The 14124-nt window shown below is 38.8% G+C and overlaps 3 protein-coding genes across 3 annotated transcripts in view; 2 read left to right on the plus strand and 1 right to left on the minus strand.

The window, feature by feature from the left end:
- Positions 1–14124, plus strand: part of LOC134823488 (double-strand-break repair protein rad21 homolog A-like) — a 901854-nt gene that overhangs the window by 352145 nt on the left and 535585 nt on the right. The gene's annotated exons all lie outside the window — the stretch shown is intronic.
- LOC134823487 (gamma-tubulin complex component 3-like) overlaps positions 1–14124 on the plus strand; it is a 158111-nt gene that overhangs the window by 12772 nt on the left and 131215 nt on the right. The window lies entirely within an intron of this gene.
- LOC134823091 (tudor domain-containing protein 1-like) overlaps positions 678–14124 on the minus strand; it is a 51959-nt gene continuing 38512 nt past the window's right edge. Inside the window, exons 15-16 of the mRNA XM_063834440.1 lie at positions 959–1006; positions 678–737 (exon numbers count right to left, since the gene is read on the minus strand). Of these exons, the coding sequence (XP_063690510.1) occupies positions 678–737; positions 959–1006 (108 nt within the window). The remainder of the gene's footprint in view (positions 738–958; positions 1007–14124) is intronic.

The raw sequence follows: 14124 nt of genomic DNA on the forward strand, positions 1-14124 counted from the left end.
CCAGAGTACCCAATTATACAGAGTGCCAGAAGTAACTGCCCATACGCGACCCTTTAATAACTCACGTAATTCTTCTTAGAATTGCACAGAATTCAGAGATTATAGATTGAGTCAACTTTTTATTGTATTAATCAATCTCAAACTCTGGGAGAGGAAATAAAAACAATTTAATAATCCCCGGGGCTGCACAATTTATAACACACCTCACCTAAAATAGGTTGCCATCGTTAACCGTATTGACACACCGGACAATATCACACTTCTTCAGGAGCACTGTACTCTTGTTGAGGAAGGCAGTTACTCCTTGACTCCAACGTTCACCATGTACCCGTAATCTTTCAACACTCTGGGGATGACTCCTTGTCGCACTGTTTTTAATGTTACAACTTCAGACTATAGATAATACTAAAACTGTATTTTTGTTTAAAATAGTGGCACAATCATTTAAGTATTTTAAGATGAAAACCTACCGGAAATAAGGTTCCGGCTATAAGCAACATTTGAAACATCTTCATACTAAAAAAGATATTATTATGATGAAGGTAAGGTGGTCACTAGTCCTTTAATCGAATGAAATCACCTACCATATTTTGTTGATTCCTGTTGCTTGACGAAACGTTCACTATCTCCGGTTTGGTGGATGAGGTTGAGTTGCGTGTTTGTCAACAGTAACTACATCAAACAACCGATGAGGATAAGAACTGTCCCACTGTTACAACGTCACAGAGGTCTAGTACCTGAAATTAGTGGACCTTACAGGAGCTTAAAGAATAGAGATCTATGTTATAGGTGGCTTACATTATAAATGGATGTCAAAAAGATGGCTGTTAGGAATTTGGTATGATTAATTTAGTATCCGAATCTCTGAGTTGAGTATAGACAGTGTGGTGACACTCTCACGCCCACCGTTCTGTAAGTACATTTCTTATTATTCAATCTACAACAGAGGTAAACTAACCTCTTCACCTTCTGCTTCCTCGTCACCCTCAGCTTTGTTCTCGTAACACTGTTAAATTCCTCGTGATATCAGTTACCTAGCATATTTGATAATAATTAGATATGCCTCAAAACAAGGAATTCAATATTGATATAAATATTCTACATTAGTTTCTTCATTTCAATTTCATTCGGTATGCATTTAACATTGCACTTAATTTGTTAATGCTATCAAAAATTTTTTATCTTCGATAGATCTAATTCAAAGCTTATTTGGTGCCACACATACAATTTAACATAGAATTGCACTATTCACATTCCTCTGATTTAAAGCAGATCAATCCATTGGGCCAGGTTCACTACCCACAATCAACCTCCCAAACTTCAGACACAACACGCGCATCAGCATACCAAGGGGGACGTTTCTAAAACAGAATATCCACATTAATATGTTGTTAGAGAGTGATGTTTTGATTGTGCTATGAGACGATACAAAGGTCAGGTCCAGCAAGTGTATTATCAACTTCATAAAACACCAGAATGTGTGTGTGTCTGTGTGTGTGTCTGTGTGTGTGTCTGTGTGTAATTCCGAACGGTTTATTCAAAAAAAACGGTAATAGTTACGGGACTGGTTTTTTCGGTATAGTGCGACAAAACTCTGACGACGCCATAAGCAAATTTTATAAAAAATTCGGCCGGTGGTAAGTGGTTTAATTGATGTTTTGTACCACAAAATATGATAACATAAAATGGCTGAGAAAACGGCAAGAGTTACGGGCTAGGCTCCTCTCTCTGACCATATGTAGCGTATTTATTACATGGCGTATATCATTACATGGTCTTATAATACTATAAAACTTAGTAGGGGCGGGAGTGCTCAAAAACGGGTCTGTTTGGACTGTAGAGAGAGTTCATACTTTATACGACAATGTAATGCATGATTCACCAATATGATAGGCTGGTGTGGTCATGGTGTTAAGGGTTATTTTCTATTGATTATTCATTAAGAATTCACTATCTTTCTAAGCATACTATGGATAAGTGAGGCACTCGAATAGAATTGCTCGCCTAATCCGGGTTATGGACTCAGCGGGTAATTACTCCTACCCTTATTACTGCAGGCAGTGTGAAATCCGGCCGTTTAGGCGGGTTACACTAGTAATATTATATAATTAACAATAAATGTGTCTTATCGTATTACTGGTTAGTAAGATCTTCCAATGGTTTTCCCAGATCAGAAATAGAATCATCTTTAGGGACTTTTTGCTATGGATTTTTCCGAGAATATATGTCTACTTTTCTTTCTGAAATACAATTTTTAAGGGAATTCTGTATTTAATAAATCCACACTCAGAAACACGGCGGTTTCAGGTAAATTTGGCTGCGGACAAATTGGTTCTACTCATGTGTAATAGATAGAAAAACTACACCGATGCGAATGGCAACACAGCCAGATATCGACGGAGCCAAAATTACAAAGAGTCTATCTGAGGCCTATCAGGAGTTGATTTCGGTTGTTTACTATCGTGCCTTAAACTAATTACAAATCTGTCTAGCTTTCACGTGACATATTGGTAATCAGAATACCCAACACTCACAGTCGCTACGTTGGCCCAGGTTTAGAAGTGGTGCTAAAAGGTGTGATAAAGTTGCGGGAAGTACGGCAACGAAACACAAAACTTTTATCCGCAGAACGGAAATATGACTATCTTCGAGGTATTTTACAAATGCTACACGCATCCAACAATTTCACTTGCCATTTTCTGATAAGATATCTGTGACATTCTTTCAGGACTCTGTATTTCTGTTACTAAATTAATTGTTACGAGATATAAGAACTTTTCATTCCCTAATAGTGTTATTATATTTATGTATGTGTTGTATATCTTTAATTGATTGTAATTAACATTTTAAGGCGTTAATGCAAGAGTACTGCCTCGGGTAGTGCAATCATCACTACTAAAACTTTCGATTCAATATCATTTATACGATATACATCATATTCATTTTTGGTCATTATCCATTTCATATTGACCATTGAGAGGATGTGTCGGTCTCGAGGTTCATACACAGCAGTATTAATACAGTGATAGAAAGATGACTAGACTGAAGTACAGATACTGAATGAACTACAGGACTACTGACTAAACTACAGACTACTGACTGAATACAGACTACTGACTGAACTACAGACTACTGACTGAAGTACAGAATACTGATTGAAGTACAGACTACTGACTGAACTACAGGCTACTGCCTGAAGTACAGACTACTGACTGAAGTACTGACTACTGACTGACTACAGACTAATGATAACTACAGACTACTGACTGAAGTACAGACTATGACTGAAGTACAGACTACAGACTGAAGTACCGACTACTGATGATACTACAGGACTATGACTGAACTACCAGACTACTGGACTGAACTACAGACTACTGACTGAACTACAGACTACTGACTGAAACATGCTACTGACTAAACTACAGACTACTGGACGGAAGTACAGGGACTACTGACTGACTACAGACTACTGACTGAAGTACAGGACTACTGATGAAGTACAGGCTCTGACAGAAAGTACAGACACTGACTGAAAGTACAGGACTACTGACTGAGTACAGACTACTGACTGAACTACAGACTACTGACCTGAAACTACAGACTACTGACTCTGAACTACAGACTACTGACTGAATACAGACTACTGACTGAAACACATGCTCACTGACTTAAACTACAGGACTACTGACTGATGTACAGCTACTGACTGAACTACAGAACTACTGACTGAAGTACAGGACTACTGACTGAAGTACAGACTCATACTGAAGTACAGACTACTGACTGAACTACTGACTACTGACTTGAAGTACAGGCTACTGACTGAGTACAGACTACCTGACTGAAGACAGGACTACTGTGAAAGTACAGACTACTGACGTACTACAGACTATGACTAAACTACAGACTACTGACTGAACTACAGAGACTGACTGAACTACAGACTACTGACGAAGTACAGACTATGACTGAAAGTCAGACTACTGGACTGAACTACAGACTACTGACTGAACTACAGACTACTGACTGACGTACAGACTACTGGGACTGGGTACAGCTATGACTGAACTACAGACTCTGACTGATCCAGACTTCTGACTGAATAGTAAGACTACTGAATGAAGTACAGATACTGACTGGGACATGACTACTGACTGAAACTACAGACTACTGACTGAACTACAGACTACTGACTGAAGTACAGACGACTGACTGAAGTACAGGACTACTGACTGGAACTACCGGACTACTGATGTGAACTACAGATACTGAATGAGTACAGACTTCTGAATGAAGTACCGACTACTGACTGAAACTACAGACTACTGACTGAACTACAGACTACTGACTGAACTACAGACTACTGACTGAACTACAGACTACTGACTGAACTACATGCTACTGACTAAACTACAGATACTGACTGAAGTACAGACTACTGAACCGTCATAGTGAGACAAACCCACGTTTAGTACCCTGAACCACCTCAATCCTCCACCAACACACCACTGCTTAGTTGGGCAGGGTGTCTCCATGGGTTACATGCAGTTCATTGTACTCAACAGGGCCACTGTCAGAGAGTTGTAACACTGTTACATTAACACTGTACATTTGCAATGATTTACACTGTTAACATTTCCACTGTTTCCATTTACATTGCATTTACACGGATTACATTGTGTTTAAAACTTCAACCTAATAATTTAAGTGAGTAGCTTACAGTGGGAGAATTGTGTACCTTATCACACAGTAAATCCTTAATTTATTACTAAAATTGAAACCTATAGCATATCAAGACAGGGTACAATCACCTTGTTTTCAGGGTTAAATGAGGACGGGGACTCTGGCGGCCCTAACTTGCGTTTTAGCAGGGTACACCTCCAGTACTCTCCTTATGTTGTACATGTCCTTCAGATGTCTTAGGTGTAGGGAGCCTGTTAGGGATATTCAGGGTCCAAACGGGGATATTATTTAGTGTGAATAAAAGAAACATCGCGGATAAAATAACACATAGTAGTTTTTAGTAACAAGTAAATATATTTATAGCCAGAAGAAGAATATCTCCATGGTCATAGTTGAAATAAAGCTCCTCTAGATAGGAAACTGACCGGTTTCCGGCTGAATCCGGTTCCAGCGGATATTCGGCTTTAATCTCGGTTCGGTTCCGGTTTCGCTAGGTTTCGGTTTCAAAAATTTGGCCGGATATTCAACAGGACCTTTCTTTTTTAAGTGTTCCTAAAATGTATTATATTTCTGTCAAATTCTTACTAAGGGGGCATCAGTCATGCTCTCAGTGACCGGAAAATTCCCGCTCCCATCGGTCGCCTGTAATATCTGTCGGCGAATGTTCAAGCCCGTTGATGTGAGGATTTTTGAGTGGGTAGAGTCAAAACAGCTACCATTTCTGCTTTACTTATGAGCATTTCAAGCAGTGCCCTGAGGGTCCTTGCTATATTGTGGTAAACACACCCGTTGCTAACTCCCCTTACATGTCAAGGATTAAAACAAAGGCCATCATGATTAAAAATTTGGACATTATCCTCACGTTATATTGACACACGACCTTATAAGAGCTGCATGGCTGCTGGATCTTGGGCATTACTACTGAAGCAATTTGTAACTTTTGTGTGCTAGGCAAGGCGCAGTGAATTCTTGCAAGGTTTTGATTTTTATTCCAACTCGTTTCTAGCTCTGCTCATACAGCAGATCAACAGTGACCTCTGCACTTGCTCCAAACATATCAACAAGTGACTGTGCTCACAGCGCAGAAGTTTGGTTTGAAATTTGAAAATAGGGCGTGAACACAGTTAGTCGACTGTAAGCACTTTTCTCATTGTGTCCCATGGCTTTTAAATATTATAATTGATAAACCCACAATCAAGGATTATCTTCAATTTTCCGGAGCCTTAAATACTCTTCTTCTTATTACCCCGGTTCCGGCCCGGAAAATGCGACACAAACGAATATCGGTCTTTTCAGGTCGGCAGCCCAAACCTTAGACCGGTCGGTTCTACTCTAGCAAAACGGGGGGAAAGCAACGTCAATTAATGTCAATTAATGTCATTGAATGTCAATTAATGTCAATTTAATGTCAATTAATGTCAGTTTGCAAAATTCTTGGAATACCTGACATTAATTGACATGATATTTTTTCGACCAGAGCATTAGTAGTTCTACCATATTTTTAGCACTTTTTAGGAACGTTTATATCATTCAATTTATTAATACTTATCAATATGGAAATGTGAAAATGTGATAAAATTCAGATCATTAAAACAATAAAACTAACATAATACGGTTTCCGAAATTTTATTTTCTTAAATGGGCTTGGCCATCAGGGCGTGGTTCTCAACTTCATCAGAACTTAAAACCCACATTAAACGAAATGCCTTCACTGACATTTATTTTTGATAACGACTTTTAACAGCTAACATTACTCCTTCATACTAAAAAAGCCGATTCTAGATTGTTTACCTGCTTATAAGAAAACCAATACAATATGGGCGTGGCCGGTGGGGACCGAAGATGGAAGGAGTTGGAAGGATGAAATTTTTTTTGGTGTCTGTGACCTAAGGATCAACAGATTAAGAACATACTCATAATAATTTAAGGACATTTGTTTTTTTGAACCGATTAACTTTATCATAGCGTGATATCTGAATATTATCGAATAATGTCCAATTAATGTCAATTACTGTCAATTAAGTCAATTAATGACAATTAATGTCAATTAATGTCAATTTAATGTTCAATGTCAGTTTGGGGGTTTTTAGGAATACTGACCATTAATTGACGTTGCATAACCCCCAGCAAACAGTCCCTAAGTGGAAGAGTACCTACCAGATACCCCCAAGGGAAGGTACCTCTCAGTCGTTAGCAGCCTGTTTCTTAACGGTGATATTACAATTGTGACCTGGCGGCAGAGAAGAGACGTGGTTACTTGTTTTCTCGAAAGTGCTTTTATCCCTACCGCGTAACAGTCCTGTGTTAATTAGACTGTGTTAATTAGGACAGTTAACAAGCGATGATTAACTAATTTATCTCCCTGCTAAAATTAAAATTTTCTAATTATAAAGGTAGACCCTGATACACTGCCAGAGCTACCCCAATTATACAGAGTGGCCCAGAAGTACTGCCCATACGCGACCCTTTATTAACTCAGTAATTCTTCTTAGAATTGCACAGAAATTTCAGAGATTATAGATATGAGTCAAACTTATTATTGTATTATTCAATCTCAACTCTGGAGAGAGAAATAAAAACCAATTTAATAATCCCCCAGGGGCTGCCACCAATTTATAACAACCTCACCTAAAATAAGGTTGCATCGTTTAAACCGTATTGACCACACCCGGACAATATCACATTTTTCAGGCAGCACTGCACTCTTGTTGAGGAACGGTGTTACTCATTGGACTCCCACGTTTCACCATGTACCCGAACTCTTCAACACTCTGGATTGACTCCTTGTAGCACCTGTTTTTTTATGTTACAACTTCAACTATCAGATAATCCTAAAACTGTATTTTGTTTTTTAAAATAGTGGCACATCATTTAAAGTATTTTTAAGATGGAAAACCTACCGGAAATAAGGTTCCCGGCTAATAAAGCAACATTGAACATTTCATACTAAACAAGATATTCTTATGAAGAAGGTAAGGTGGTCCACTGTCCTTTAAATCGAATGAAATCACTACCAGATTCTGTGCTATTCCTGTTGCTGACACGAAACGTTCACTATTCCGGTTAGGTGGTGAGGTTGAGTTTGCGTGTCTTGTCAACAGTAACTACATCAAACAACGAGCAGGATAAGACCATGTCCCCACTGATACAACGTCACAGAGGGCTAGTTCCTGTAATTAAGTGGAACTAACAGTGCTTAAAGAATAGAGATACTAAGTTATAGGTGCTTACATTATAAATGATGTTCAAAAGAAGGCTGTTTAGGAAATTGTTATGATTAATTTAGTATCCGCAATTCTGAGTTTGAGTATGACAGTGTGGTGAACTCTCACGCCCCCGATTCTGTAAGTACATTTCTCTTCTTCAAATCTACACAGAGGAAACTAACCTATTCACTTCATGCTTCCTCTTCACCTTCAGCGTTGTTCTCGAGAACACTGTTAAATTCCTCGCTGATATCAGTACCTAGCATATTATGATAATAATTAGATATGGCTAACACAAGAATCAATATTGCTATAAATTCTTCTTACAATCTAGTGTCTTCATTTCATTTTCTTAGGTATGCATTTAAACTGCAATTAATTTGTTATCAAAATATTTTATCTTAGCTAGATCTAATTCAAGCTTATTAGGTGGCACACATACAATTTACATAGAATAATGCATAATTCACATTACCTCTGATAAAGCCAGTCAATCCATTGGGCAGTTCACTACCACATCAACCTCACCAACTTCAGAAACAACACCGAGCATCAGCATAACCAGGGGGACATTTCTAAAAACAGAATATCCACATTAATATGTTGTAGAGAGTGATGATTTTGGATTTGTGCAATGAGGCGATACAAAGGTCAGGTATAAGCACGTGTATTATCAAACTTAAATAACACCAGATGTGTGTGTGTCGTGTGTGTGTATTTGTGTGTGTCTGTGTGTATTTCCGAACGGTTATACAAAAAAAACGGTAAGAGTATCGGCTGATTTTTCGGTATAGTGCCGACAACACTCTGAACGAAGCCAAATAAGCATATTTTTATAAAAACTCGGGGGGGGCCTGGTGGTAAGTGGTTTAATTGGATGTTCTTGTCCACAAATAGTTACATTAAATGGCTTGAGAAAGAACGGCAAGAGTTCGGGGGCTAGCTCTCTCTCTGCATATGTAGCGTATTATTACCTGGGTATATCTTACATGGTCCATATAATACTATAAACTTATTAGGGGAGGGAGTGCTCAACGGTTCTGTTTGGACTGTCCGAGAGAGTTCATACTCTTTCATACGACATGTAATGCATGTTCAAAATATGATAGGCTGGTGTGGTGCAGGTGTTAAGGGTGAATTCTATTGATTATTCATTTAAGAATTACTATCTTTTTTAAGCATTTACTATTGGATACGTGAGGGCCTCCGATAGAATGCTCGCCAATCGCCCGGGTTTGACTCAGCGGAGTAATTACTCCTACCCTTTTTAACTGCGGCAGTGAAATCCGGCCGGTAGGCGGGTGCTTCATAGTAATATTATATAATTAACAATAAATGTGTTTATCGATTACCTTTGTATGTAAGATATTCCAATGGTTTTTCCCAGATCAGAATTAGAATCATCTTTAGACTTTTTGGCTATGGATTTTTTCCGAGAATATATGCTCTACTTTTTCTTCTGAAAATACAATTTTTAAAGAATTCTGTATTTAATCAATATCCACACTCAGAAAACCACGGCCAGTTCAGGTACATTTTGCGCGCGGACATATTGTTCTACTCCATGTGTAAATTTGAAGAAAATACACCGATGGTGAATGAAATCAACAGCCAGATATCGACGAGCAAAATTAAAAGAAGTCTTATCTGAGGCATATCAGGAGTTGATTTCGGGTGTTTAATATTCGTGCTTAAACTAATTCAACTGTTTAGATGTTCACGTGACATATTTGGTAATCAGAATACCCACATCCACAGTCGCTACGTTGCCCAGGTTTAGGTAAGAGTGTGATAAAGGTGTGATTAAAGTTGCGGGAAGTACAGCAACGAAAACACAAAACTTTTATCGCAGAACGACATATGACTATCTTCGACGTATGTTACAATGCTACACGCTCCAACAATTTTCAACTGCCATTTTCCTGTACGATATCTGTGACATTCTTTCAGGACTCTGTATTACTGTTCTAATTAATGTAGAGATAAGAACTATTTTCATTCCTAATAGTCGTTATTATATTTTGTATGTGTGTAATCTTTAAATTGATGGTAATTAAACATTTAAGGCGTTAATGCAGAGTACTGCTCGCAGGTTAGTGCAATCATCAATAACTAAAAACGTTCGTATTCACTATCAATTTATACGGTTATAATACACTATTCATTTTATGTTCATTATCATTCATAATTTACCATAGCAGGAGGTCTCGAGGGTTCATACACGGCAGTATATACAAGTGATATCAAGGACTGACTAGGACTGAAGTACAGACTACTGATGAACTACAGGACTACTTGATAAACTACAGACTACTGACTGAAACTTCAGACTATTGACTGAACTACGACTGCTGAGAAGTCAGACTACTGACTGAAGTCAGATACTGACTGATCTACTGACTCTGACTGAAGTAAGACTACTGACTGAAGTACAGGACTACTGACTGAACTAAGACTACTGACTGAAACAATACCTGACTGAAGTACAGACTACTGACTGCAGTACAGACTACTGACTGAAGTACAGGACTACTTGACTGAACTACAGACTACTGCTGAAACTACTGACTCTGGGACTGAACTACAGAACTACTGATGAACTACGACTACTGACTGACTACTGTATGACTACCTACAGACTACTGACTGAAGACGGCTACCTGACTGAACTACAGAATACTGACTGAAGTACAGATCTGACCTGAAGTACAGATACTGACTGAAGTACAGACTACGACTGAAGTACAGACTACTGACTGAAGTACTGACTAACTGACTGAACACAGACTTACTGACTGAATACAAGACTACTGATGAATACAGGCTACTGGACTGAACTACAGACTACTGATGAACTACATGCTACTGACTATCTACAGGACTACTGACTGAAGCTACAGACTACTGACTGAACTACAGATACTGATGAAGTCAGACTACTGACCGAAGTCAGACTACTGATGAAGTACAGCTACTGCTGAACTAAAGACTACTGACTGAAGACAGGACTACTGACAGAAGTACAGATACTGACTGAAGTTACAGATACTGACTGAAAGTACAGACTATCTGACTGACCTACAGAACAGACTAATGACTAAACTACAGGACTACTGACTTGAACTAAAGACTACTGACTGAACTACAGACTTCTGACTGAAGTCACAGACTACTGACTGAAGTAGACTCTGGACTGAACTACAGACTACTGACTGATCTACAGCCTACTGACGAAGTACAGACTACTGACTGGAGTACAGACTCTGACTGAAACTACAGACTACTGACTGAACTACAGGAGCTACTGCTGAAGTACTGACTATGACTGAAGTAACAGGATACTGACTGAAGTACAGACTACGGACTGAACTACAGATACTGACTGAACTACAGGACTACTGACGAAGTACAGACTACTGACTGAAAGTACAGACTACTGAACTGAACTACAGACTACTGACTGAACTACAAGACTACTGAACATGAAGTACAGACTACTGAGTGAAGTACAGACTAACTGACTGAACTACAGACTACTGATGAACTACAGACTACTGATGAACACAGGATACTGACTGGGAACTACAGACTACTGACTGAACTCAGCTATGACTAAACTACAGGACTAGACTGACTGAAGTACAGACTACTGACGTCATCAAGTGAGACATTACAACCACGTTTTAGTAACCCTGACACCTCCACATATCCACCACATCACCCTTCTTAGTTGTAGCAGGGTGTCTCCCATGGTTAATGGCAGTTCAACGACTCACTGACACTGTCTGAGAGTTGTACCACTGTTACATTAACACTGTTACATTTGCAATGATTTACACTGTTACAGTTACACTGTTACATTACAATGATTTACACTGTTACATAATGGTGCTTACCAACTTCTAACCTAATATTCTAGTGAGTAGTACTGTAGAGAAATTGTGTTACCTTATCACACAGTAAATCCTTAATTTATTCTACTAAAATGAACCATAGCTATATCAAGACAGGGTACAACTCACCTTTGTTTGCAGGGTTATGAGGAGACTCTGGCGGCTAACTTGCGTTTAGCAGGGTACACCTCCAGTACACTTTTTACTGTTTGTACATGTCCTTCAGATATGTATTAGGTGTACGGGATAGCCTGTTAGGGATATTCAGGGTCAAACGGGGATTAATTAGTTGTGCATAACGAATCATCGCGATACAAATAACACATAGTAAGTTTGTAAGTAAACAAGGTAAATATATTTAATCAGACCAGAAGAAGAAATATCTCCATTGGACATAGTTGAAAATAAAGCTCCTTAGCATAGGGAACTGGACCGGATTCCGGATGAATCCGGTCTCCAGCCGGATATTCGGCTTTAATCTCCGGTTCCGGTTTCGGTTTCGGTCCGGTTTCCAAAAATTTGGGCCCGGATATTGCAACAGGACATTTCTTTTTTAAGGGTTTCCTAAAAGTATATATTTTGTCAAAATTCTTACTAAGGCGGCCATCCAGTCCATTTGCTCTCAGTGACCGGTATAAATTCCACGCCTCCACGGTCGCCTGTTATTCTAGTCAGCGAATGTCTCCAAGACCCGTTGATTGTGAGATTTTTGAGTGGGTTAGAGTCAAAACAGCGACCATTTAGGCTTGACTTATGGAGATTACAGCAGGAGCCCAGAGGGTCCCTGCTTTATTGTGGTAACAACACCCGATGCTAACTCCCCTTACTATGTCAAGGATTAAACACCAAGGCCATCATGCCATAAAAACTTTGGACATTTTCTCGGTTGAATATTGACGGCACGAACTTATAAGAGCTGCACTGGGCTGCTGGATCTTGGGCTTTACTACTGAAGCAATTTGTACATTTGTGCTAGGCAAGGCGCTGTGAATTCTGGCAATGTTTTGATTTTATTCCAAACTAGTTCTAGCTCTGCTACTACAGCAGATCAATCAGTGACCTCTGGCACTTCTCGCACAACTATATCAAACAAGTGACTGCTGCTCACAGCCGCAGAGTTTGGTTGAAATTTGAAATAGGGCGTGTGATGAACACAGTTAGTCGGACTGTAAGCACTTTCTCATTGTGTCCACATGGCTTTTTAATATTATAAGTGATAAAACCACAATCAGGAAATTATTAATTTTCCGGCAGCCTTAAATATTTCTTCTTTTTACCGGTTCCGGCCCGGACGGAAAATGCGACAAACCGGATATCCGGTCTTTTCTGGTCGGCAGCCAAAACCTTAGACCGGTCGGTTCCCTACTCTAGCCAAAAACGGGGGAATGCAACGGTCAATAATGTCCAATTAATGTCAATTATGGCAATTAAGTCAATTACTGTAATTATTGTCAGTTTTGCAAAAATTTTGGAATACTGACATTAATTGACATGATATTTTTGACCAGAGATTATGTAGTCTCTACCATTTTTTAGCACTTTAGAACGTTTATATCATCAATTTATTCACTACTATCACATATGAAATGTGAAATGTGGAAAAAATTCCGATCATTAAACAATAAAACTAATAATCATACGGTTTCCCGAAATTTAAATTTTCTTAAATGGGCTTGGCCATCAAGGCGTGGTACTCAAACATCATCGACTTAAAAACCCACATTAAACGAATATGCCTCATGACATTTATTTCTTGAATAACGATTTTAAACAGCTTACATTAATCCTTCTACTAAAAAAGCCGATTCTAGATATTTTACCTGTATATGAAACCAATAAAATATGGGCGTGGGCCGGTGGGACCGACGATGGAGAGTTGGGAAAGCTGAAATTTTTTTGGTGGTCTTTGATACCTAAGGATCATCCAGATTAAGAACATACTCATAATTATTTAAGACTTTCGTTTTTTGTGAACCGATCTACTTACATAGACGTGCACTATCTTGAATATTTATCGAATACCTGTCAATTAAAGTCAATTATTCAATATTGTCAATTAATGTCATTTATGTCAATTAATGTACATTAATGTCAATGTCCAGTTGGGGTTTTTATGGAATACTGATTAATGACGTTGCATCACCCCCAGCAAAAGTCCCTAAGTGGAAGAGTTAACCTACCAGGATACCCCCAGGCAGGTACATCTCAGTTCCGGTTAGCAGCTGAATCATTAACGGTGATATTAACAAGGTGACCTTGGGCGTCAGAGAAGTTCAGAACGTGGTTATGTTTTCTCCGAAGTGCTTTCATCCCTACCGCGTACAGTCCTTTGTTAATTA

This window comes from Bolinopsis microptera, chromosome 11 (genome assembly GCF_026151205.1).
Source record: "Bolinopsis microptera isolate Bmic1 chromosome 11, MBARI_Bmic_1.0, whole genome shotgun sequence".
NCBI classification, from domain to species: domain Eukaryota; kingdom Metazoa; phylum Ctenophora; class Tentaculata; order Lobata; family Bolinopsidae; genus Bolinopsis; species Bolinopsis microptera.